Source organism: Phaethon lepturus, unplaced genomic scaffold (assembly GCF_000687285.1).
Source record: "Phaethon lepturus isolate BGI_N335 unplaced genomic scaffold, ASM68728v1 scaffold11238, whole genome shotgun sequence".
Lineage (NCBI taxonomy): Eukaryota > Metazoa > Chordata > Aves > Phaethontiformes > Phaethontidae > Phaethon > Phaethon lepturus.
Window position 1 is genome coordinate 5578 of NW_010556905.1, and position 24543 is coordinate 30120.

Below are 24543 nucleotides of genomic sequence, written 5' to 3' on the forward strand. Positions count from 1 at the left end.
CTGCCCGCGCGGCCGAGGGATGCTCTGCCTTGCCTCCCCCCGGTCCGGCGGGCAGGAACCCTGACTGCCTAGCACCTGGTGTCTTCCGGAGGATGGGAGAAGAATAAACCAGAGAAGCAGCACCAGAGGGGCTGGGCAGCCGGAGGAGGTGTGCGAGCGTGGTCTGGGAAGCCTCCCCAGCGCTACCCACGAGGGGTGCAGGCTGTAGGGTGCCTGCTCTAAGTGGTGCTGCTGGCCAGCCAGAACGGGGCCATCGGTACCTTTTTCTTTTAGCCTTTTTAACACTGTGAGTAGATGCTGTGCACAGGAACAGTGCTCCTGTGTCCGCTCCATTGGCAAACGCCTGCTTTTGTGCAAGTGTCTGGCACGGCAGTTTCTGCCGCAGTTTGGTGTGGTGCAGGGACACTTCTGAGACCAGGGGAGGAGAAGGCTGGCTCCTGGGACATCCCGAGGAAACACTGAGGAGTTTGGTGATTTTTTTTTTTGATTTTTTTTTTTTAAGCTCTCAATGCTCCAGAAATGACTAAATTTATCAATGTGTTTTTCCTGCCTTTCCCCCTCCACTGTAATGTATTAAAAAAGCTGGATGCCGTGCTGTCCCACCTCCCAGGTGTCTGCTCTCCATACACTAGTGTACTCCTGATGAGCCTGGCCTGAGATTTGTAAATATTTGACATATACTGGAGTCAGAATGGTAATTTTGTGTGCATTTATATTACTATGTAAATATCAAAAAATCATATACGTGTGTGGTAGACTTTGGAACTTTTATTTATTTGAAGGGAGGTAGGATATAGTACTAGTTTCCTTAAAGCCGAGTTAATTGTTTGAAGACCTTTAAGCGCCTATGTTCTCTACTTGTTTTAACAATATGTCAAATACTGATATAAGAGCTGCTGAATATAAGGGTTTCTATCATCTTTCTGCTCTTTCTTCTTGTGGAGTTGGAGTTTTGTGTGAGGAGGGAACCTGACAGGTAATAAAAGTGAAGATGACTGCTCCGCAAGTGAACTCTGAATTTATAGACTAAAAGTAAAGGTCTCTCACAAGCCAATGCCTATAGGGAAGCTGGAATTGGAGTCGCTTCTGAAAGATTAAGGAATTTAAGTACATGCTGCAAACTCTAATTTAAAGAACACAGGCTTATCTTTAACACTTCAGTGGAAAAGGACAGTCTTTGTAAAAGTTCAGTCCAAGTGAAGAATATTCCTTGTACTTTGCTAGTTATGGGAGCTAGTGAATACTCCCTTATCCCATTGTAAAGAAAAGGTGTGGTCCGTCCTTGTTATATTTTGTGGAAGTTGTCAAATATTTTAGGTTTGCTTTTCAGTCATTTCACAAAGTACTCTATTAAGTGCATTTCACATTAAATAGATGCATTTCAGCTGTGTTTTGTGCATTGAACGTAATGTGGATAAGCTTTGACTGTTTGAAAGGGGGGGGGGAAAGAAATAACTGTGGCACATCAGGCTTACAGTAAGAGGCATGAAGGAACACAAAAAATGTGGATGAGACAAAAATGGCTGACAGTTAAAAATGAGTCTTGATGTATGACAAGTAATAAGAGACATCCAGCACGAATAAATATTTTTTGTGTAATTATAACAATACCCACTTTGGTTCTTTGATGCTGTGCTTGTTCCTATAACATTTGTAAATCACAGGTTTTTCCCTTTAAAACTGTAAATGCAGATCAATGAAAACTCTGGGCAAACCATTTTCAACTATTTTATAGATATATCTATTGGCCTCTGGGAAAACCTTGGGCTAGCACAGTGATCTTCAGACTTGGGAGATCAGGAAGTCACTATATAAATGGGGAATGAGAGAAATAATCACAGCAAGATATCTGTCTTTTTGCTTGACTTTGGCTTTATGATTTGGCATTGCTAATTACTTTCAGTTCTATTCAGACATTGCATTTGTTAAGATGATGCCAAATGTTTGCAGAGAAGTGATAGAGAGCCAGAAGAGCATCCTCTGTCACCTTCCAAACCGCCGTGCTCAATGACAACAGTGGGTGGTGTTCTTCTTTCCCCCCTCAGTTTTACTGCTGTGGACAGGAGAAAGATTAACATGGCAGACTGCATGGTTGTGGAGAGCCATCAATTACTTGGATACTTGATCCATCTGTGCTGGGGGATGGAGGTCTTGGCAAAGCAAGCTAGGGATGAAGTGACCCTCATCATCTCCATGACCCTCTTTGGTTGCCCTGTCGGAGAGCTCGACTCCCTCACTGCGTGTACCCGTCCTTCCTCTGGTCATCATCTGCTTTAACTGTGGGAGAGGAGGAGCAGGGCTTGGGGCTTCGTTGTGTGTTTTTGTTTTTCAAAGTCTACTTGAGTAAATGGAATTTAGCAAGGAGCACAGTGAACGTACAAACATAGGCATAGACAAGTAGTCACAAGGACTGGGGCCTGCCTCTCAAGTATGCTGCTTCGCTTAAAAAAAAGGGGAGGCGCGGGGAGAAATTAGTTGAAGAGAAGACTCGGATATGTTTATTCCACTGGAAAATAATTCTTTTGATCTTCAGGGAGGTGTGTGAATCTAGGAGAGAGAAGAAAGACAGGTAATTTCTGGAGTTGTGTTTTTTTTTTTTTCTGAAGCAGAGCCGCAGGCTTTCCCCCCCTTCATTTTTTTTTCTTTATTATCATCAGACATTTAATTTCTCTGAAACGTTCCAGTCTCAGTGCAGCCTAAAAGCATTCAAACAGAATAGCGTACACACCTGTCAGACCATGGGGCAAATGATAAGGGGATGCCAGTATATGAATTGTAGGAATTAACTCTTTGATGTACAGCTTTAGAGCTACTGGCACCTCACTCCTCGTAAGAGAGAGCCTTTGCAGACAGTTTTGTAAGTTCCTACTTATATTGATGTATTTATCACTTAATTTGATGCATTTCTTGACTTCTTATTACACAAAAATCAAGCTGCTGACTTTTTTTCCCCTAATAATTTGAAATATTTGAACCATATACATCACAACAACACTTTCACAGAAATAGATTAAGTGCATTAATTCTTGATCAAGCTTGTCTTCTGCTTTGAATCCAGCACATCCTTTAAGTGTTGGGGTCCAGAATCACTTTCACTACTATTTAAGCTGTCATGACTGTGCCTGGGGACAAATGTAGTGCATTCACTTCGTCCACTCTGCCAGCCCAGAGAGGGACAGGATGAGTGGCTGGAGGCAATGACTGCTTAAACTAACGCAGCTAGGCTTTCAAGAGCATGTCTGATCATGGCTTTAGAAACGCAGTGAATGCTTAATGGAACTCAAAACCTGTGCTGATTTGTATCGTAATGAACATCGATGCTAATGGAGAACCAACTACATGTTTTGTCTCCCCAGACAGCAGCATACAGACCATGGCTGGTACACCACTCATTTCAAAGCAGTTATGCAAGGTGTTTTCTTCCATTTTTGCAGCAAAAGTCACCGTGGTTCAGCTGTGTGCTGACCTAGGGAATACAGTGTCTAAGTCAGAGGACAGTCAAACATTGCCTGTTGCTCTCAGCCCTACGCTGGCTTGGGTCTGTTACAGTCCATTTTTTTTCATCTTGTGGGCTATCAACGCTGACCTTTCCTCTCATCACGTTAGGAAGAAAAATGCCTTTATTAATGTTGTGTTGCTTCCTGGGTCATGCGTTGCTGCTGCCCTTTCCTAGGGCTTCTGTCTGCGTAAATCCCAGCTGAAGCTTTTAGTGTGGGTGCTTTTCCAGTTCCATCCCCAGTGCATCTGGTTACATGATATAGCGTAGAGAAACTTGAACCAGTTCCCGTCTGTGCTCTTTGCCTGCCCTGGTAGCCAGTGATGCTATCCAAGTAACTAAGCTGCTAGTGCAGGAAGGTGAAAAACCAAACTGGTTGAGAGCGGATTGCATGAGGAAAAAGCACATGTCATTTTGCACGAGAGTTTCTGTTGTCACTGTCAAAGCCATCAGCCAAGGAGCTGCAGTTACCAGGTTTGACAGTTGTCATGGATAAGGTCTGACTAACACCTGCGTCTCCCATCATAACGGCTTCACATCTGGAGTTGGAGCAAGGGATGTGCATTTTAGCCTCCTAGGTTTCCAGGTGTGGAGTTCTTTGTTTTTGATGCTTTGAAACCTGAAGAAGTGATGAAACCCCGTAGCAGAGGTGAGCTGGTAACTGTAGCAGAAGTAATTGTCGCACGTGGTTTGCCTTTCTTTGTGAAAAATAGCCAAGTCGTTTTCCACGTATGTTACTCCTGATGGTGTTTGTGATCAGAGTTCCTTTGGGGAAAAAGTGCGACAGCAAATCCAGTAATGTACAATAGTCAACGGTGCCAATGTGCTATTTCGCATTTATTTTGTGGAGCATGTTAGAAGGGATCAGGTGCAAGAGTGAAGGAAATTGCTCAGTTTTAGTTGATGACACAGTGTTTTATTTGCCAGGATAATTCATAACTGACTTCATTTAAAAACTGCTTTTCAGAGTCCTGTTCTCCAAAGTAGTAGCTTCATGGGTAGAGCAGTGCCAGATAACAAAGTGTATAAAAGTAGAGTTGCTATCGACAACGTAGCTATAGGGATAATCAGTTCAAATGAGTAAATGTCTCTGCAATCTTTGGTACAATATCAAGGTACTGTTTTAAAGACTTATTCCAATATTAGCAGTTGGGGGGTTTGGGAGGAGAGGTGTCTATATAGTTAGCAGTTCACTTCAGGGTGATTATAAGTGTATGAATTTGTTAAAATGTTTTATTAAAAATGTCCGAGAAGTTGTTTCTTGTGAAGCTTTCTTTTATGGGCTCTTCATTTGCCTTGAAAAGGTGTTCCTGTATCATTCAGTAAACCTTCAAACTTTCCGATATTACTTCAGTAAAGCATTCATGTGTAATGGGACTTTAATTGGTATTTCCACTTACCTGTAGTTTGTGCGTTTACTGTGTGAATTCTTTCTGTTTTATTGTAGGCGTTTAGATGCTAACCATATAACTGCCATACCAGAAGACAGTTTTGAGGGTCTGGTGCAGTTGCGTCACCTTTGGTTGGATGACAACAGCTTGACAGAAGTTCCCATCTATCCGCTCAGCAATCTCCCCTCTCTGCAGGCGTTAACGCTGGCTCTTAACAAAATAACGCACATTCCTGACTATGCATTTACAAACCTTTCAAGTCTCGTTGTTCTGTGAGTATTTGTAACTGTATTTCATAAATCACTTTGATTCTCTCCACAGTTACGGTTTTGATTAATCTAGGATGGCGCTGAAAATGGTATTTTACTATTTTTTATCTCAGTTGTCAAATAACAGCCTATACTGCCAATATGAGAGGATACCATGTATACTAGACAACCTGCTGAAGGCTTGCTAAAGACTCTGCTAAACAGAAAGTCAGATGGGCTATGGGTAGTGAGATTGGTGTATATTTTCCTGACATCTCATTTTAGTAACAAATCTTTCAAACCAATGGTTGTCAGAGAACTGCTTTCAGAGATACTAAAAGAAGAAAATACTATCTGCCGCAGAGCTGTTTCTGTGTAGTCTAAAATATTTCCAAGGGTGAATACGAAAGATTAGTTTAATTTGTATGTTTAAATTATATTTTCTATCACTCTTCTGGGTAGTGAATAAAGGTTTAAAATAGGTTTTTTTGACTGTGGGCAATCTGTTCTGTTCCCATATGAGGATGAAACATTTGTGTGTGGAAGTGAGACATTCTTCTGCATGATCCACACCCTGCAATGTTTTTTCTAAACCATTTATCTGTGTTGATTTCATAGAAATATCTGTTATTTGTTAACTTACTTGAAATCATTCACTTCTTTTCATACTTGTTTTGGTTTTTTTAGACATCTTCATAATAATAAAATAAAAACTATAGGAAAACACTGTTTTGATGGATTAGACAACCTTGAAACCTTGTAAGTATGGTTCTTAAACTAATTAGTTGTTAAGTGTTTGTCTCATTCCCATCTTGATCAAGGTTATCTTGCTTGTATGGTGAAGATTTTGCAGATAAGGCATGTGTGCACAGCACAAAACATACCACCAACACTTAGGTCCAGCTCAGGTTTCGGAACTGAAGGCTAGTATCAGTGCAGTGCTCCACCAAAACTAATTAACAATGTTGAAAAGCAGGTAAATATTAGCCTGGGTGAAATGGAAACACTGGATGATGTGGCTGTAAAGTTCCTAGCCCTGATCCAGCTGGCGTATCTTTGCATAGCACTCCACTGAGTCAGGTGGGTGTATCAGCAGCATTTGAGTGGCCCTGTAGGTGATAAGGGACAAATAATTCATTTCTCAGATTTACTGTAGGATTAAGCATATTTAAAATACGCTGCCAAAACTGTTGTGTGTGATGATAGGAGGTCACTCAGAGGGCCCCAGTGGGCTGTTTCTCACTGCTCCTCCCTCACCATATGGGCACCGCTGCCTGCCAAGGAGACTGTTGCTCGTGTGTGCCCGCAGCTCCTGAACCGATCTTCTGCAGGCTGGTAGAAAACAGCCCAGCTCCTGGTTCCCAACCTCTCACACAAGAGATTGACCTGAGTCCACTTCAGATACTGGCCAATACTAAGATGACGCACTGGTTCATGTGAAACAGGGAGCCTTATGTTCCCTCGGACAGAAACAGAGGATGGGGGCTGGAAGCATTACTTTCCCCTCGCCCCATGTCTGTCGTCCGTGCTGACAGTTCGTATCCCTCCAGATGCGGGTGTCCGCAGTAGCTGGATCCTAGCTCCACAGTACTCCTCGACCTCCAGAGTGCCTCCTTGGCTTGGCAAGGAACGACTTTTGTCCTCTTTGGTTACGCTCCCCAGTTCCCTTAGCTCGCTCAGTGAATGTCTAATAAGTGGTATCTCCTTCACCAGTGCATTTTGTTACGCTTAAGAGAATGCTAAATGAATAAAACAAATGAAGGAGGGCAAGGGACATGTTAAAGCCAGTGACAACCTCTGTTAACATGTGGAGTTTGAAGGAGTCCAGGAATGCTGCTGGCTGCAGCTATCTTGTCATTCTCTTAGAACCTCAATTAAGTAACAATTAGATGCTATATAAATATGCATAGCTGAGGTAAGACTCTCAAAATGTTCTTCCTTCTCATAAGGAGTCCCTTTTGCAGAAAAAAGACAGTAGCAGGTCCTGACATTACTGCTAGCACGATAACAGGTTAACTGAGATTTCAACAGCTGCCTATCACTGGTGTGTACTGATTCAGTGTGATGAGATTTCTCTCTGCTTCTGTTCAATATTTATAATTGGTTTTGCTACAAGGTCTGCTATTACCTAGTGGCTTATTTACTGTTTATTTTATAAAACCTGAAAGAAAAGTTTTCTTCAAATAAGCTAATAAAAAGTAGTAATTTTTATCTAGTTAGTTTGGGTTTTTTTTAACTTTGAAATCTTAGTTCATTCCCATGTAAATTCTGTTGAAGAATCTGTGAGGTGTTGAAAAATACTGAGCTTTGTTGTAAGGAAATATCATTTGACTTACTGTGAATAATCCTGTGGATAGTATTAAATATCTTACCTAAGCTGTATTAGCTGGTTATAAAGCATGTAAAGCATCAGAAGACTAAATCTAAGTTAAAAATCAAGTAATTCTATGGCCTAGTTAAAGATGTTCTGAAAACTTTTTACTTTCATTGAATTGTGTTAACTAGAAATTATTTTAACGATTCAAGATCACTATTGAGAACTTTATAATCTTCCTGCTTTGTTTCTTCTAGGGATTTAAATTATAACAACATGGTGGAGTTTCCTGAAGCCATAAAAGCACTCCCAAGTCTAAAGGAGTTGTGAGTATAACTTATTCTCCCTTTTTACCAGTTTTCTTTTCCTTTCCATAAATGAAGAAAGAAAAGAAACTCCCAGGTTTAGAAATGGTTGTCTCATTATGCAGCAACCTAGATCAGATTAAGTTATGCTAAGTGATGCTATAATTAAAGGAAAAAATAATCATCAGCTAGAGAGGGAACCTATTGAAAATGATTTTGGAGTTATATAAGCAAGCAATTTATTCAGGAGAACGATTAGCATAGATCTTAATCATGAGCTAGTTTTGGCCTCCAGTAGCAGAATTAAGTATTCACTGATCACACATGTTTTCCTTGTGCCCTCCTTAAGAGGGGAGGAAGAAAAGAGAAAGCATAGGATAATGTTTTGGACAGAGTAGTTCCTTGCAAAATAAGTATTTTCGGTTTAGGTGATGTGCAGTAGACAGAAATCATGCCTTCAAAGTTATTCCTGTATTTTGACATACTTCTATTTAAGTGCAATCCTATTTTTGGCAGGATTGGGAATTGAGTAGGTGTGAAGAAAATGACTATTGGTTGAATCTACTGGCAGTATATTTTTAAATGTTGGTTTTCTTCTTTGCTAATATCTTTAGGGGATTTCACAGTAACTACATTTCCATAATTCCTGATGGTGCATTTGCAGGAAACCCCCTTCTAAGAACGATGTAAGTAATTTTCATGCATCTATTTTTAGTCTTTAGCAGACAGTGACTGTAAGAACAGCGATTGAAACATGTTTTTCATTTTCCAGACATTTGTATGATAATCCTTTGTCTTTTGTGGGGAACTCAGCATTTCAGAATCTTTCAGATCTGCATTCCCTGTAAGTATCCTCTCAAGTACATAGTACAGTAAATAGATATGAAATGTTGTGGCTAAGAACTCAAAATAACTGAATTTTCTGACTGCCTCTTACTTTACAATTTTTTTTGCAGTAAGCTTTAATAAGCATTGTTACTGTTGGGAATATCCAGTTTCTGAAGAAGCTCTAGTAAATACGTTCAACAACTTTTTTTTTTTTTTTAAAATCTTCATTACCTTACATAAGACACATAACCTCAGGCCACATGCTCAGGTTCTTACAAACTGCAATATGTCCTAGGTGGTTTTTGAACAGGGATGTACATTGTGAGAATGTTTTGCAGGTTACTGCATGCATGCTCTCAAAAGATATCAGTTCTGGGGGTGACGAGAAAGCAAAATGGAGTGAGACTTCAAACTTTGAACTACAAACTACTTACGAGTTTATGCCCTTTTCATACATGTATTGATACGACTCTTTCCAGCTTACTGAATTCCAGTTGTTTGCTAATGGAGGAGTAATTTATTAAGCAGATTACTAGTATAAGAAGCTGAAAAGACTATCTTTACATGTAAAATTTAAACAAAAGCAATAAGGGTGTTAGAATGTTAGTGAAAATATCCACCTGAGAGCAGGATTGAATGTCACAATTCTTTGCATAAGACAGCTTATTTTCATGGGGTTTTTTTTTAGGGTCATCCGGGGTGCCAGCATGGTGCAGTGGTTTCCTAATTTGACAGGAACTGTTAATCTGGAGAGTTTGTAAGTATATTCTACAGAAATAATTTCCAATAATTTCTTGGTTTTGCCTCATGTGGAGTTATTGAAATTTGATTAGTAGATCTGGAGAGCAACTGGATGTATGTTCTCTTCCTGTCAAAAGTTAAGCAATTACATAGCTTTCCTTACTGTGATACCTGGGTGCCTCTTTTTTAAATAGGGTACGCTGACGACAGCCTATGAAAAGGCCAGTGATACTACTCTCCCCCCCCCGCCCCCCAACTGAAAAACAGAAAAGTTGGCCTCTTCCAAAAAACCAACCAACCAACCAAAAATGTTTGGTGGATGAATCTAGCACTCTGATAGCTGAGACACCATCCTTATTCTGCTCTTACATATGCTTGTTATGCCATCTACCATCAGCAATGCAAACATTTATATATAGTGTGGGTTTTTTTCCCCCCCACAGAACTCTAACAGGGACCAAGATAAACAGTATTCCTGTTAATTTATGCCAAGAGCAAAAGGTGCTACGAACTTTGTAAGTATACGCATTGTGCTCCTACTTTTATCTGCATCAGAATGTTTTAAAAGAAATTTAAAGCTAAATTAAAGCAAGAGTATTGTGTAGAATTGCTCATCCTAGTAGTTCTATCAAAGTTGGAAATCTGATTCTGGTTTCTTGATTCTTCAAATAAGACTCATGGCAGAGATGATGTAATGCCTTGTATTCCTGAGACAGGGTCCCCTTTACAGGGATGCACTGTATTTCTTTCCTGTTTTCTAAAAGGTGTGTAAAGTGGTGCTGCAGAAGAGTCTTTGCATCTTCAAATTCAGTCTGCGACCATTCATTCTTAACACAACAGTAGTTGTCTACATTTGGAGGTTAAGGAAGAGTTTAGTAATAGTGCTTTGACTTTTTGTGTTTGGGAACACAGGAAGAGAGCATCAGAAGCCAAGAGAAATGGAGGTGAGGATTAGGAAGAGGATAGTAATACAAAGGCAAGACAGAAGAAGCAGTAAGGATGTGTTAAAAAATGCAAAAAAACAAACTGGAAAATGAAGCCACTGGGGGGAAGAGGCAAAGCCATGTTTACAAAGGATACATGTAGGAAAATTTGGAACAAAAGCAAGTGCTGAAAAATGGAGGAGAAAAACATGTTCTGTTTTACAGAAGAAAAACTAGGGGAAAAATGATGAGGTAGGATTTATTTTGAGGCAGTTTATCTTTTGAACAGAACTTCAAAGATTGTTTGCAAGCTTCTAGTCCCCTTTTTTGCTTCATAGTTACACAGAAAATTCTTAACTTTCCCAGCTCTGCTTAGGGAGGTACAAGCACACTAAATCAAAATCTGCACCAAATTCCTGCATCGCATACCCTCTACCCAGTTTATTCTAAAAAAGCAGATTATTAGTAAACCTTTCTAGATTACAACTCTCAGAATTCAGGAAATTTGTGCAGTATAGTTTGGGGATATCCAGATGCAGAGCTGAAAGCAGTGAAATGGAATATAGAATATACATAGAAATAGAATATAGAATAAAAAATACTGGTTGGGAGGGATCTCATGAGATGTTGAAGCCACTACAAAGGCACAGCCTGTTTCTCCATTACTTTTCAATTACATAGCACTAGTTTCAGTTGTTAAAGTTTGTCAAATAAGAGAGTTCTGGGATGAAATTTTTTTAATGCTGCTCACTTTGTCACTGGTTGAATATTTCAGGAAAATTAAAAAATAAAATTGTTCACTGAATTCAGAGGCAAAAAGGGGGAGAGAGATGGAAATGTAGCTTTTAAAAAGGTTACATGAATAGAGTGAATGTAAGGCAATGAATCAACATTTTATAGAGTTCTATAGACAGCTTTATTTCTGCTGTCTCATGACTGTTGCAAGCTTGATGTAGCAGTTATGTCTTTCTACATCTCTGGGTGTATATAGTCGGAGTGCATAGTGGGGCTAGTTAGGATGACTGTGGTGAGATCATACATGTGATTCCCTTCATGATTTTCTCTAAACTGCCCTTAGTTTTTCCCCAGAATGTTACTAACAGGAAGATTTTTCTGTCTATCCATTTAATGGTTACAAGTGATGAGATGTTTTGAGTAGAAGGGAGTTGAACTAAGGCACCTTTCTCGCATTTTCTATTTTGAAGGGACTTGTCTTATAACAATATAAAGGATCTGCCAAGTTTTAAGGGCTGTCACTCCTTGGAAGAACTGTAAGTAGAAATATGTGTTGTTTATTGCCTCCTTAGTATGCTGGGTCCAGATCTCTAGAAACTTTTTTGCTTCATGTTTGATCACAAGTACAATTCTAAGATTAAGGCCAGAGAGGTAACATGACCATGTTGTGAGGAGTGTGCTGGACAGAGAATTCGGCCACTTGTGTTTTCCTCAATTAGCTAATTGTTCTTACTGCACAAAAAAGAATGAAGGACACCTTAATCCTGCGTTTCATAGTAGTATTGCTATATGCATAAATGGAATGAGTGTTTATGTGTTTTCCTTCCTGCCTCTTATCTCTTCCACTCTTCTTCAGTTCCCTCCAGCCATCAGCCTATGCTCGTGTAAAGTGTTTTTTCCTCTAGTCCCTGTAAGACACATTGAAAACCCATCCTTGCTTTTCCTTACTTCATTGCTTTAAAGCTTCTTAAGCTTTATTTCCAGACCCTACACAATTCTTCCGCATGTGTATGTTCTTACTTCTCCTTCTACCTCTACTGCACTCGAGTTTCTTTCCCCTTAGCCAGAGTGGGGCCAATAGACTTTTCACAGACCTTTGCTGTTATACTCTTGACATCATTTGGCTCGTTGTACACATGGTTCATTGTAAAGTGAGCTAGTGAACCATAAGTATAATTTGCCCATTGAAGCTCTTGAAACGTTTCTCAATGTTTTCCTTTTATAAATCCATATTTTGAGAAATGAAAGTGCACCGAGGGTTAGAATATGCCTAAAGATTGATTCCCTGCAGAATGAAGTAGATTTGTTTTAAATCTCAGTGTGACTCTTCAAAGTTCATGAAGTGTTACTTGTTGCTTGGAAATAATTCAGTCTGCACTTAACAGTCTCTTCTAAATTAAATGAGTTGTAAATTGGGATTGGGCAGAGGTGCCACGGAAGAGCTTCATGGTTGTGTTAACATGGCTAATGTGAAATATTTAAAGAGTTTGCCTACAAGGGGAAATGGGAGAAATCTTGCTGTTGGTAAGGCTAAATCTATGTATTAGCAGGCACCAAGCTATCTTTTGATTTGAAGTCAGCCCAGTTAGCCAATGAAGTTCTCTTTGTACTTCTTCACTTTGCAGTTCCTTGCAACATAATCAAATCCATGAAATCACAGAGGATACCTTTCAAGGACTGTCGTCCCTTCGTATCCTGTAAGTGCACATAGCTGCATACAGAGTAAAACAAGATAGTGTTTTTGGTTCCCGTGTAAACAGATGTCGGGGTTTGGTGTTACAAATCTGATTGATGGCAAAAGGCCAGGTATGCTGGATCCTGAGGTGAAGCAAACAACGTACAAGAGATACTAGCAGCAGCCGGTTTTTGTCCCGTTCTTTCTATTCTCCATTTTGTTTTTCTAGCCCATAAAGATATTTATATATATGGAGATAAAAAAAGAGGAATTTTTTTTTTTGGTAGTTCACTAATTTGCGTTACATTATTACCATATTATTCCATTATATAGTACTTATTGGAGAGATCCTATCTGTTTTCCTCAGAAGGAGCTGACCAGTAAACGAAATTATCCCCTCCCCTTATACCTCTAGCTATATGAAGATTATATAGGAACACTGAAATTATCAGAAAAAAAATCCACAAATTGACAGCTGTTTTAAAAGGGATGTCGTAATACTGTGGTCCAGAAGGAGCTGGATCTGGATTTTGAAATCCAACAAAGTGGGTGCCCTTCTACTTGTTCTTCTGTTGCCTTCCCCATCCCTGCTGACGTGCGCTGCTGCAGGTGCGGTTGTCACTGAAGGGGTCCTCCTGGCACCCTCAGCCTGGGAATTGGTGCCAGAGCCAACCTCTGCCTTGGGAGCGCAGGCTGAGCTGCTAGCGCCAAGAAGGAAGGGAAAGGGGTAGGAATGGGAGATGGATTCTACTTTGGGGACGAGGTAAAGCAGGATACAGTTGCCTTACCAAGGGATTTGGCTGCTACTGCACCTGGATGACTGGGGAGGGAAGGGAAATGGGAGCGTTGTTCGGCTTTTCTGTCAAAAGCATCATGTACAAAGTTCTGATGAAACTGCTAAGATAATCTCATTTGGCATTCATTGCAGCGACCTCAGTAGAAATCGGATCCATCAGATCCACAAGGAAGCTTTCATCACTGTTGGAGCTATCGTTAACCTGTAAGTAGGCTATTCTGTGCAGCAACCTCCTCTCTCCACCATTAAACTGCTGAGAGTGTAAATATTTTTAGCTTAAAGCTGGCATGTGCCCATTGTATGTTTCATCTCTGTGGATCACAAAACTTCTCCCTAGCTTGAATGTATTCAGGGAAGACTTTTTTAAAAGCGCCTGCTGCACTGGCAGGCATTTGCTAGACCACTGCCTCAGTGTGAGACTTAAAAAGCCTTCCTACTCCAATGAAGTGTATGCTATAGGATCTTCAGACTTACTTTGTTGTAACACTGTCTTAATATTCACATTTCAGAGACCTAAGTTTCAACGAACTCACTTCAGTTCCTACTGAAGGATTGAGTGGACTGAACCAGCTTAAACTTGCAGGCAATTCTGAGTTGAAAGAAGCTTTGGCAGCGAAGAACTTTGCCAAGCTCCGGTACGTTGGTGAATAACACTATGGATTGCTTTGCTTATTTTCACAGCAACATGAGCAACATGACAATAAATGAAGCCAGTCTAGACAATACTCATGACAAGCTATGTGCTGAGTCCTGTAGAGCCTTCATGCTGGCATATATAAAAGGGCATCTGACTCTTCTGGTATAGAAGCCATTTGCAGACAATTGTCTTGGAACCTTTTGTATTTTTCCTCCACCACTTTTCAGGTAGATATCATCTGCTTTGGAGTAGTGGTTTGGGTGGATTCCATTTGCTATTGAACTGAGCACATCTGTCTTTCAGAGTGTGGAAAACTGGAGCAGACACGCAGGTGTCTGATTCCATAATCACCACGCTTTATACATATGCTGTTTATTCTTGGAGGCAAACGATAGGAATAACAGTAATCATTCAAATGGAAACCTGTTACTGATTCCAGTGGGAGGTAGATCAGACAGTCATTAACTGCTTTGCATTTTCAAAGATCTTTCTGCACATTAATATTTCAATTCTCAGGAAGCAGTTAGAAATTGTTTCCCATACTGTCTGATGGCAAAAATGGAGGTGAAGATATTGTTAATTGGTCTAAAGCCAGCAAAGGAATCCGTGTCAGGCCTCAGCAGTCCCATGGAAACAGCAGATTGGTATTTCAGTTTTGATCTGTGTTTGAGAACTAAGGCATTGTGAGATCCTTTAGACTGGTGTTCCTCCAAAGTATTTACAAGAACAGAATTCAGGAACAATATTGCAGATAGTTGATACTGTAGCCTTGAGTGAGAAAAATTAGCTTCTGTTCTGCTACTATCTTCATTGTCTATATGGTCTTTTTAAAATTCTGTATGCAGCTGTACTTCTTCTCTACCAGGATTAATAGTATGCACCATTTCTGTCAAATATCCAAAAAGACAATAGGAAAAAAAATACCTTATTTCTGGACCACAAAATGAAGAGTGAGAAGGAAAGATACATTTTTAACATTGTGGTCATCTGGGAATTAACTTTCTTAGAAAACAGTTGTTCTTTAATTAACTTCCTGAATTAGTTTTCAGTTTAACTTGTACAGCAGTGCCACAAACACTGATCAGAATTTTTTTTGTGTATGGAGTAGAATGAGTAGTAAAGGGAGCTAAACGTCACAGAATTTTCTTCGTACTCTTTGCAGTAGGCAAGACTTGGATGCATCACCTGTCCTTTATCTCAGGGCAAAAGTTCATCAGAAATGGTTACAACTGATCCAATTTGAAATAGTTTATTATTAGCGACTGTGACAAAAAGAAGCTTCAGTTTTCAGCACGGAAGTGTACCACTTAAATATTTTTAATAGATGGTAATCTTAACTTAGGTTACAATGAGTAACACTCTTTGTTGTTCTGCCTGTATTTCAGGTCACTCTCTGTACCATATGCTTACCAGTGCTGTGCATTTTGGGGTTGTGATTCTTATTTAAATTCTAATGCTGAAGATTCCAGTCACCAAGATCAAGGTGCCTTGATGGATCGTGAGAAGGGTAAGTGTTTCATTGTACTAAACTGGCACTATTATTTTGGGCCAGACTAGACTAAATAACAGTGTATGTTGCCTTTGAATAAGGAAATATGGAAAATGTAAATCTTTATAGGGAAACAAAAGCTGTCTCTAAAAGTGTTTACCAGCTGCTTACAGATAGGCAGTGCCGTGTTCTTTCTAAATGTGTAAGACGTGCCCGTTAAAAAAAAAAAAAAAAAAAAAAAAAATTCTAAATTCCCAGTATCGTTTCTGTCATTTTCTGCCAGAACGAAAAGTTTTACAGTTCTCAGTATTTTCGCCTTCCTGTTCAGAAAGCACTTGTCCTTCTACTGTCTACTTCAAGGCCCATAGATCTTTCCCCAGTGATGGAAGACATTGCTGCTTTGTTATAAAGCCTTGTTCTTAGCTGGGACAAGCACTAGTAACTCAGACTGCTGCAGTGATTTCCGCACCGAGTGTTTGACCTTATGTGGGAAACCACAACAGCTCGTTAAAGACTTGAACATCGGTGAAGTGTTAGGTCTTTGATCTTTCAAAGGACTACTTCCATCGTAGGCAGCTTCACTGCATTTCACTTTTTTTTTTTTCTTCCTACAACTAACCTGTTTTTCATTTTTACTTGGATATAGCTGATACAGATGTTCTAAGAAGTGATGAAAATGAGGAACTGGGACAGACTATTATTCATTGTACACCAGCAACAGGTAAATCTTATAATGTGCTTTAGCCACATTGTGAACTTGAGGCATGGTGAAAGTTCAAATAGCTGTCTGCAGGATTACATGTTTCATTCCTTGTCATTCTGCACACCAAATACTAAATTCTACAATGCTTGGATGAAACTTCATTTGATGTCAGTGTTGTTTTGGATGAGCAATCACAAAGATTTTCCTCAGCTTTAGATACACAGCTCTATATTGGAGAAGTAAGCATAAGCAGAACATACAAGACTGTAATACTGTTGTTTGGAGCTTGCTGTGCTTAATGCACTGTCCCCTAATTCTGTGTTACTCTTGCCAAAGAGATGTCTGTGGAGCAGACTGTATGAATACTTAGCAGTGAGAAGTCAAACTGTGCTTTAATTGACAGCAGAGAGCTGTTACAAGTAGCTGGATCAGGCAGTAGCATCTTAAACTGCTATAGATAGTTGTTCTATGAGTAGTCTTATCGGCATAGCAGAACTACTCCAATGCAGGCTTGAACAGTCCAGGAGTGTTGAAAGACTTTGATCTTGCAAACAACTATTTTCATTCTAGGCAGCTTCATTGCTGCCCTTCTGCTTTATCTTCCTCGTACTGTGAACTTCCACACACGGTTCCACTCTAAAGCGCTTGCTGTGGTGCCTCCTACTTCCTTGCCTTTGCTACAGGCTCTCCAGAGGATTCCTTCTATACATCTTGTACCCTCCTGTTTGCCTAAACAGGAACACATAGATGGAGTGAACAGAATGCTTCCAATGAAGCTACTTCTGGAGGAACAGGGGTTTTCCAAGTCTTCTTTCATTCTCTTCTCCTAAACTGGTATTTTACATCCATTATGAAAATACGTTCGCTCTTCATCTTTTAGGCTAACTCCAGCTTTAGTATATAGAATATCACAGACAAAAAAAAGTTGTGGTCAAAAAGTCAAATATATTATTAATGTAACTGTACATTACTTGAGAATTAATTTGTCCAATGCTGCTTATTTGCTTTTGGTCTCCTGCTCACAGAATGAGAATTCAGATGGTGTGTTACATGGGTTAAACCTTTAAAGCCTTTAGTTCTCTCTTTTTGCCCATGCCAGAGATGCTGTAGCTCTAAAAGGAATGAAGAGCTTGTTTTACAAGTTCACAATTTGCCTTGTTTTTCACCAGTCCCTCCCATACTAACAACTTGTCTTCTATGCCATGCTGTCATCTAGTCATAAGTAGGACACTCCACCCACCATGTTAGTTCTGAGTCATTGCTCATCTCGTAGATCCACTTTCCGCTTTGCCTCATGGCAGGAATGGGTTGCTGAACGGTGGCACTCCAGTAGCACAGCACTGAAAGCCGTGAAACTCATCTTTCTGAGCATGAATTTCCCCCATTAGGCTGGGAGTATTAGTGAGAGAGGAGGGTAACTTCTAACTCTAAGGATAGTTAGACCTTGGGAGAAAAACAGAAGCTTGTGGTGAGTGTTGTTGTTTGTCTAAAGATCTCTCTCACTGTACAGCTACTAGAAAACAGACTTCAAATTGATTTTGGAAGCACAGCATTGATGTTTTTAGATTTCCCAAGTAGGAAGTTGTTTTTATTTTTAAGGTTTACCTTATTTTATTTTAAGGTTTAGCTTAGCAAGTGTTGCTGTGTCATGTGAATGTACTGTAAAAATAATTATTCTGGTGAGGATGTCTTACTGAAGACACCCGCCAAAAAAAAAAAAAAAAAAAAGGATGCTACTGCTGATTTTACTGGTCTGACAATCCAGCTGGCATCATTATTTCTTGCCCAGAAATGAAGCTTGCTCATTTAAACAAACAAAAAGATTCTTTTTTGACTTGTCAGTTCAGTAATTTCTGGAAGTTGCTTTAGGCCTTGGGGGATTTTTGCACTGACATTTAATCGTTCTGCACAGGTGCTGTTCCAGCCCACATTAGGGATGGGTTGTACTTGCCTTTCACCTGCCTAAAGGGAGGGCATGAGCTGTGCAGAGCCGGGAGTCACGGGCTGAATCCGGCTCAGAAGCTTCAGCCCGAGGTGGCAGCACAGTTTGGCATTTTTCTGCTCTGCCTTCAGCTCCCAGAGTGCCCGACTGCAGGGAGAGATCCCCAGCTATTGTGCTTTGGACAATTAGCAGTGCCTAATGGGGATGTAGGAGAGGTTAAACTCTCCTAATTGTTTCTTAAAAATCAGTAGGATTTCCCTATGGAATAAATAGCAATTAGGAGGATTAGAAGGGTAAGCAGTAGTAGTGACCTTTTTTCCTTGTCTTGCCTCATGTTATTTTGCTTGTTGGATGTTTTTTATTATTTAAGCTTTTTTTAAGTGGTGAAAGAAGAAAAAAATCGTTTTCCCCATATGACTTTCCAAGCTCACAGTGCTTTTCAGTGACGAGGGTGGGGGAGAGGGCTTGTGGTGAACTCCTGTCCCTATTAAAGCTGATTAAATTGAATTTGTCGGCTGTTTTACAGATGTTTCCTTGTGACCAAAAGTTACTCAAGAAGGCATGTTTGTGAATCTTTTTTTGAGAGAACATGTTACTTCTAAAAAACTTCTTTCCCCTTACAAGTTGGTTATGAACATTTGCTTTTATTTTGTTACCAAATTTTTTTATGAAGTATGAAATCTAAAGAAAATATTTGGGTGGCACTAATAAAAGCTATTTTGAGTAGCTAAAAGGTAATTAAGTTTGTTTAGCTAGTTTGTTTTTACAAAGTATTCTCAAGTGACCATTCATTGCAGTAATTACTATTTCAGGCATAATTAATTAGTAAATAGCTTCAGCAGAATAGTTTACTTGCAACTGACCTATTTAGCAGTTCAGCTGTGTACTCTATTCATGAATTAATGAGGAGTGCTCTTGTAATATCTTTTAAAAAGCTTTCTTATTAAGGCACAATTTTTTTTCCTAAATTGGTTGTCCCTGTTTTGTTTTTTGTTTTTTTTCTTCTAGGTGCTTTTAAGCCTTGTGAATATTTATTGGGCAGCTGGATGATTCGACTTACTGTCTGGTTTATTTTTTTGGTTGCTTTGTTCTTCAACCTGCTTGTCATGTTAACAGTATTTGCATCCTGTACTCCATTGCCATCTTCCAAACTGTTTGTAGGCCTGATTTCTGTCTCTAACTTATTTATGGGAGTCTATACTGGTGTTTTAACTTTCTTGGATGCTGTCTCTTGGGGGAGATTTGCTGAATTTGGCATATGGTGGGAGACTGGCAGTGGTTGCAGAGTTGCTGGGTTTCTTGCAGTCTTTTCGTCAGAAAGTGCCATTTTTTTCCTGATGTTGGCAGCTGTTGAACGGAGCTTCTCTGCGAAGGAGATCATGAAAAAGGGGAAAAGCAATCGCCAAAAACAATTTCAGATTGCAGCAGTTTTTGCTTTCCTGTGTGCTGTGGTAGCAGGATGCTTACCACTTTTTTATAAAGCGGACTACTCGGCATCACCCCTTTGCTTGCCCTTCCCCACTGGAGAAACACCTTCGTTAGGTTTCACAGTAACGTTAGTGCTCCTGAATTCATTAGCATTTTTGCTAATGGCTGTTATCTACACTAAACTGTATTGCAACTTGGAAAAAGAGGACCTCTCCGAAAACTCGCAATCCAGCATGATTAAGCATGTGGCTTGGCTAATCTTCACGAACTGCATCTTTTTCTGCCCTGTTGCTTTTTTCTCATTTGCACCGTTGATCACTGCGATTTCTATCAGCCCTGAAATCATGAAGTCTGTTACTTTGATATTTTTCCCATTGCCTGCTTGCCTGAATCCAGTTCTGTACGTATTCTTCAACCCAAAGTTCAAGGAAGACTGGAAGTTGCTCAGGCGCCATATGACCAGGAAGAACGGAGCGGTAGCAATTGCTGTCAATGCTCAAGGGGGCTGCGTGACGCAGGATTTTTACTACGACTGTGGCATGTACACCCATTTGCAGGGTAACATTGCCGTGTGTGAATGTTGCGAATCGCTCCTTTTATCCAAGCCCGTGCCCTGTAAACATTTAATAAAATCACACAGCTGCCCCGCGCTGGCAGTGGTGCCTTGCCAAAGACCGGATGGCTACTGGTCGGACTGCGGCACCCAGTCAGCCCACTCCGACTATGCGGACGAGGACGACTCCTTCGTGTCGGACAGCTCAGACCAAGTGCAGGCCTGCGGCCGTGCGTGTTTCTACCAAAGCCGAGGATTCCCTTTGGTTCGTTACGCCTACAACATACCGAGAATTAAAGACTGAAAAGGCTTTTTGCCATCAGCTGTTCTGAGAAAGAGGTATAATGCTTCGTAGACTGTTGCCTGTTTTGACCTTTCGAGCAGGAAGCACTTTCATAGTCATCGTTTAGTGTCATTTGTAAAGAAGGGAAGCAGGCAGTAATTTCTTGAGCCATACATTTAAAAAATAATTGAACAAATAAATCAATTGCCCTGACTGTAAATAATTGGTAAGCCAAACTTGTTACCCAATATTTTTACTCTTTCCACACAATAGTGGTTTCTTTGATACAGTTTTTTACATGCTAATGGTGTGTTTCCACATTGTACTCCAGTTGTACTTTGCTTCTGCTGTTGGCAAGGTAAGTTCTGTTGATTTTTTTCCCTTTTTTTTTTTTTTTCCCTGCCAAAGCACAATATAAAGGACAGCTGTTTAATATTAAAGAAATTATTTTTAAATGTGACTTTTTCTATAATTAAGCAAAAAACTCTCTTGCTAGCTTTGTATAGTGTATTCAGCATTGAATCTCAGGATGAATTTTACTGCAGGGCCAAAAAAGGGATTAATTCTCCCATACATAACTGTGACAGCAATATAGGAATACCATGTTTGTTTTGTGTTTCAAGCCAAGGTTCAATTTTCAGAAAAGGTTTTGTTACAAAATTAAAACCCTTGTAATCCACAGTATCTGTAGACTATGAAATAAGCATGTTAACAGCTGTCTGGAATAATTGGGTTGAACACATTTTTCTGGTGATGATGCAACTTTCCTCAGTATTATGCAGTTGGGTCACACTGTTGGAAGGAATATCGATGCATCGGGGGGGTGTCAGCAGTGCTGTTGATGTATGCCGCTCGTGTCTTTGCAGAAAGACTGGCTACTATGCTGCAGCCTGTTGAATGTTACAGCACCCCAGTAATACCTATGAATAGACTGAGATTTTAGCAAATGGAGGGAAAACAGAAAGCAATTTTGCAATAAAAGAAAAGCATTTTGTCAATTATTTTACTGAGAGTGAAGTACACTGTGCAAAGTCACTGATTTTCATGTAAATCAGTGCATTATTTTTAAACCATTAGAGTCCTGAGACCCAAATGATTTAAGTACAACCAGTGATCCATTTATCTATATTTAGTTTAAAACCTGATCGATATAAAGTTACAAATGCATGATTAAGTAATTATGTATGTTTCTTGAACAATACGCTAAATCATGAGCAAATCCACTGCCATCCCAGTTACTCTGGAGACATTCTCGTTAAGATTTAAAGCTAGATTGCTGTTTTGAGAATTAAACTGTATATACTGTTCATACAATGAATTTTTATCTTTGTATTGTAAATTATTTGATAGAACACATGATGGGAAATGTGGCTTCAGTTCATTTTGTTAATTAAAGCTACCTCCTAAACAATAGTGGCTGCCAGTAGCAGAATGTTTAAAATGTGGTTTATATACTTTTTGCATTGTAAATAGACATGGTTGTATATTGTCACTGTAATAAAAACAGAATCCTTGTATATCAAAATCATGTAGTTTGTACAAAGTATGGGAGGATTATTTACTGTATGCTGTTAATTTTGTAAGCCAAAATATTGACATGTAAAAACAAAAGAGAAGAAAAACAACCCAGAGTTGTTAATTCTTATATTTACACTCATGAATATTACATCTGCAATTAGCATGGAATGTTACACTGAAAGCAAATAAAGGGTACATGAATATTGATAGTTATTTATCTCTTTTTCAAAAGTTAAGGCTGAAAATGGTGCACCTGTAAAATTACTGAGCATAAATAATGTGTCATCTGCTCTGCACTACATGTGACGGTTTCGGGAAAGAATGCCAGCAACGTAAGAAATTTGCCAATTTACAAGTGGATTTACAATCTCTGACTAATGCTGACTCTTGGCATGCAAAAGGTTAAAACCTTCAGAGAAGTGTTTGCTCTCTTATGAAACAATCTCTTTAATAAAGATATTATTATGTATTGTATTTGAGTGGAAATGTTTTTAGCATGGCTTGGAAAATCATAGATGATGATTTTGGTTTTGGTACTATTTCCGTGCAGAGTGATGTGGGGTTTTTTTTTAGCCGTGCTTTTGTAAGAGTCCCAGTCTGTTCCACACTCCCTCTGTTGGCCAGCCAGTCACAGGTAACGAGAATACTTCTAACAAGAATAGTTCTCTGAAAGGACAGTAAATGTCAGATGCCATTTCATAACCAGTAGGGATGGAAATCCCAACTATCAATTTCAGACAGCGTTCTTGAGTAAGGATTTCTCTCTTCTTCTGTTCTCCAAATGAGTCTTCACTGAAATGCTATTAAAATGGTCAGATGCGATCCATTTGGAGTTATGGTATTTAATTTATACATCAGTGTGTTCTTGAAGCTACAGTTATGCTAATGGTTAATTTTAATGCAGTTAGCCCACCATCTTCCAACACAGGCAAGTTGTATCTGCTGATAGAGGTGAAAGAATACAGCCACTGGCTATTCATATCAACCCATACAGAAGCTGCAAAACTTGCCTGTCTCAACATCACCACGTGCCCGACACCGATGGACGATCATGTAGGGAGAACCCGGAGAGATCCAGCCACCAGGTACTTAATGCCTCCTTTGTCATGTCTTTGCTGGACAAGCTGGCCTCGGTAGCAGGGCATAATGTTCAGATGTTCACAGCTGCAATAGGAAAGCCATCTGCTGAAAAATCACGCCCTCTCCTCCCCACTCCAAAAGCGGTATCAAATATGTGGGGACAACTTGCCTTAAAGCTGTGCTGTGTTAGTAATGTGTGTGTGGTTTTTTCGTTACCTCTGTTGCTAGGCGGAGCTTCCTAATTTCAGTTTTGATACTCAAACAACTGAAACTTCACAAGTTATACTCTTCTAGGATGTCCGCAGGAAATAAATCCTCTGATTTCCTAGAGTCTAAAGCTAGCTGAAACTGCTTGTTGCTCTTAACAGTGATGGTGTCACATACCCTGCTTCTAAATGCCGCTAAGTAACTGGTACTGTGCTTCAACACTGGATTTAGCAGGCAAAAATAATTTGCTGTTGACTTAAAATAGAGGAAAACTTAGGGCAAGGAGAACATTTTGTTTGTTTGCTTTCCTTGTCTTCTGCTGTTGTGAGGAAGCAGCTTTCTGCAGGGGGAGAGTCACAAATAAAATTGCCGACTTTGTTGCTAAGGTATTCCCTACCTTTCCCTCCATTAAGAGTAATTTCTTACAGACAGCTCTTGGCCTGCTCTGTGGCAGTATGTTGGCGAGATCTCGTAATTTGAAATGGAGCCTTTTTATTCTCTTGCAAAAATAATGCATCTACATAGCAACCTTTTGGTCTAGATCCCTTTTGCCCTTTTTTGTTTCTTTCCAGCAGAATTTCCTGTGTTTAATCAGAAATTTCAAAGTTATACAAAGACACTTTTCTCCAATAGTACTTTTGACCTTCATTACTATTTGTAAGCCTTCAGTTTTAATTTACAGGGTAATATTTTTAATTAAAAGCACAATGCAGAGCTTATTTCATATGCACTCTCAATTTAATAGTTTTTAATTACATAGATGCTTTTGATCTTTTACTGCTAGCATAATAAGTTTATTTTTAACGAGATTTTTTTAAATATTACCTTTCACATATTGTACAGTAGAATCTGACTGATTTAGTATTAGCACTAGCGTTCAGTTGAAGATGATTCAGTAAATAAGGAAATGAATTAAATGTGAAATGGGATAATACCTCAAATTACTGTTTTCTTTACTGTTGTATACTGTAAGAACTTGGAGGGTGAGTGGATGCTTTACATATGTTGTATTCATGGCACTACACTACTATAAAATATCATAATTTAGGTTTTACCTAAGAAATACTAGTTAATGGTCAGTGTGGCATTTACTGTAAGGAAATTATTTAGATTTGAGGGTAACAAAATATGAAGTGTCTCGCTGGTTTCTGGTAACAAAAGTATAACCTGTAAGGGTCTTTTGAAAATTGCAGCCTGAAAATGAACAATTAAATCGGTTAATAACTGAAGCTTTAAAAGAGAGAAAGACTT

At 39.4% G+C, this 24543-nt stretch overlaps 1 protein-coding gene across 1 annotated transcript in view; it reads left to right on the top strand.

Annotated features, from left to right (window-relative positions):
• The window catches only part of LGR4 (leucine-rich repeat containing G protein-coupled receptor 4), a 23845-nt gene extending 3290 nt beyond the window's left edge, over nucleotides 1–20555 (top strand). Inside the window, exons 2-16 of the mRNA XM_010292596.1 lie at nucleotides 3814–3970; nucleotides 4944–5159; nucleotides 5823–5894; nucleotides 7707–7775; nucleotides 8369–8440; nucleotides 8527–8598; nucleotides 9271–9339; nucleotides 9767–9838; nucleotides 11452–11517; nucleotides 12607–12678; nucleotides 13585–13656; nucleotides 13962–14087; nucleotides 15475–15596; nucleotides 16225–16299; nucleotides 19232–20555. Of these exons, the coding sequence (XP_010290898.1) occupies nucleotides 3814–3970; nucleotides 4944–5159; nucleotides 5823–5894; nucleotides 7707–7775; nucleotides 8369–8440; nucleotides 8527–8598; nucleotides 9271–9339; nucleotides 9767–9838; nucleotides 11452–11517; nucleotides 12607–12678; nucleotides 13585–13656; nucleotides 13962–14087; nucleotides 15475–15596; nucleotides 16225–16299; nucleotides 19232–20508 (2609 nt within the window). The 3' untranslated portion in view covers nucleotides 20509–20555. The remainder of the gene's footprint in view (nucleotides 1–3813; nucleotides 3971–4943; nucleotides 5160–5822; nucleotides 5895–7706; nucleotides 7776–8368; nucleotides 8441–8526; nucleotides 8599–9270; nucleotides 9340–9766; nucleotides 9839–11451; nucleotides 11518–12606; nucleotides 12679–13584; nucleotides 13657–13961; nucleotides 14088–15474; nucleotides 15597–16224; nucleotides 16300–19231) is intronic.
• The last annotated feature ends 3988 nt before the right edge of the window (nucleotides 20556–24543 follow it).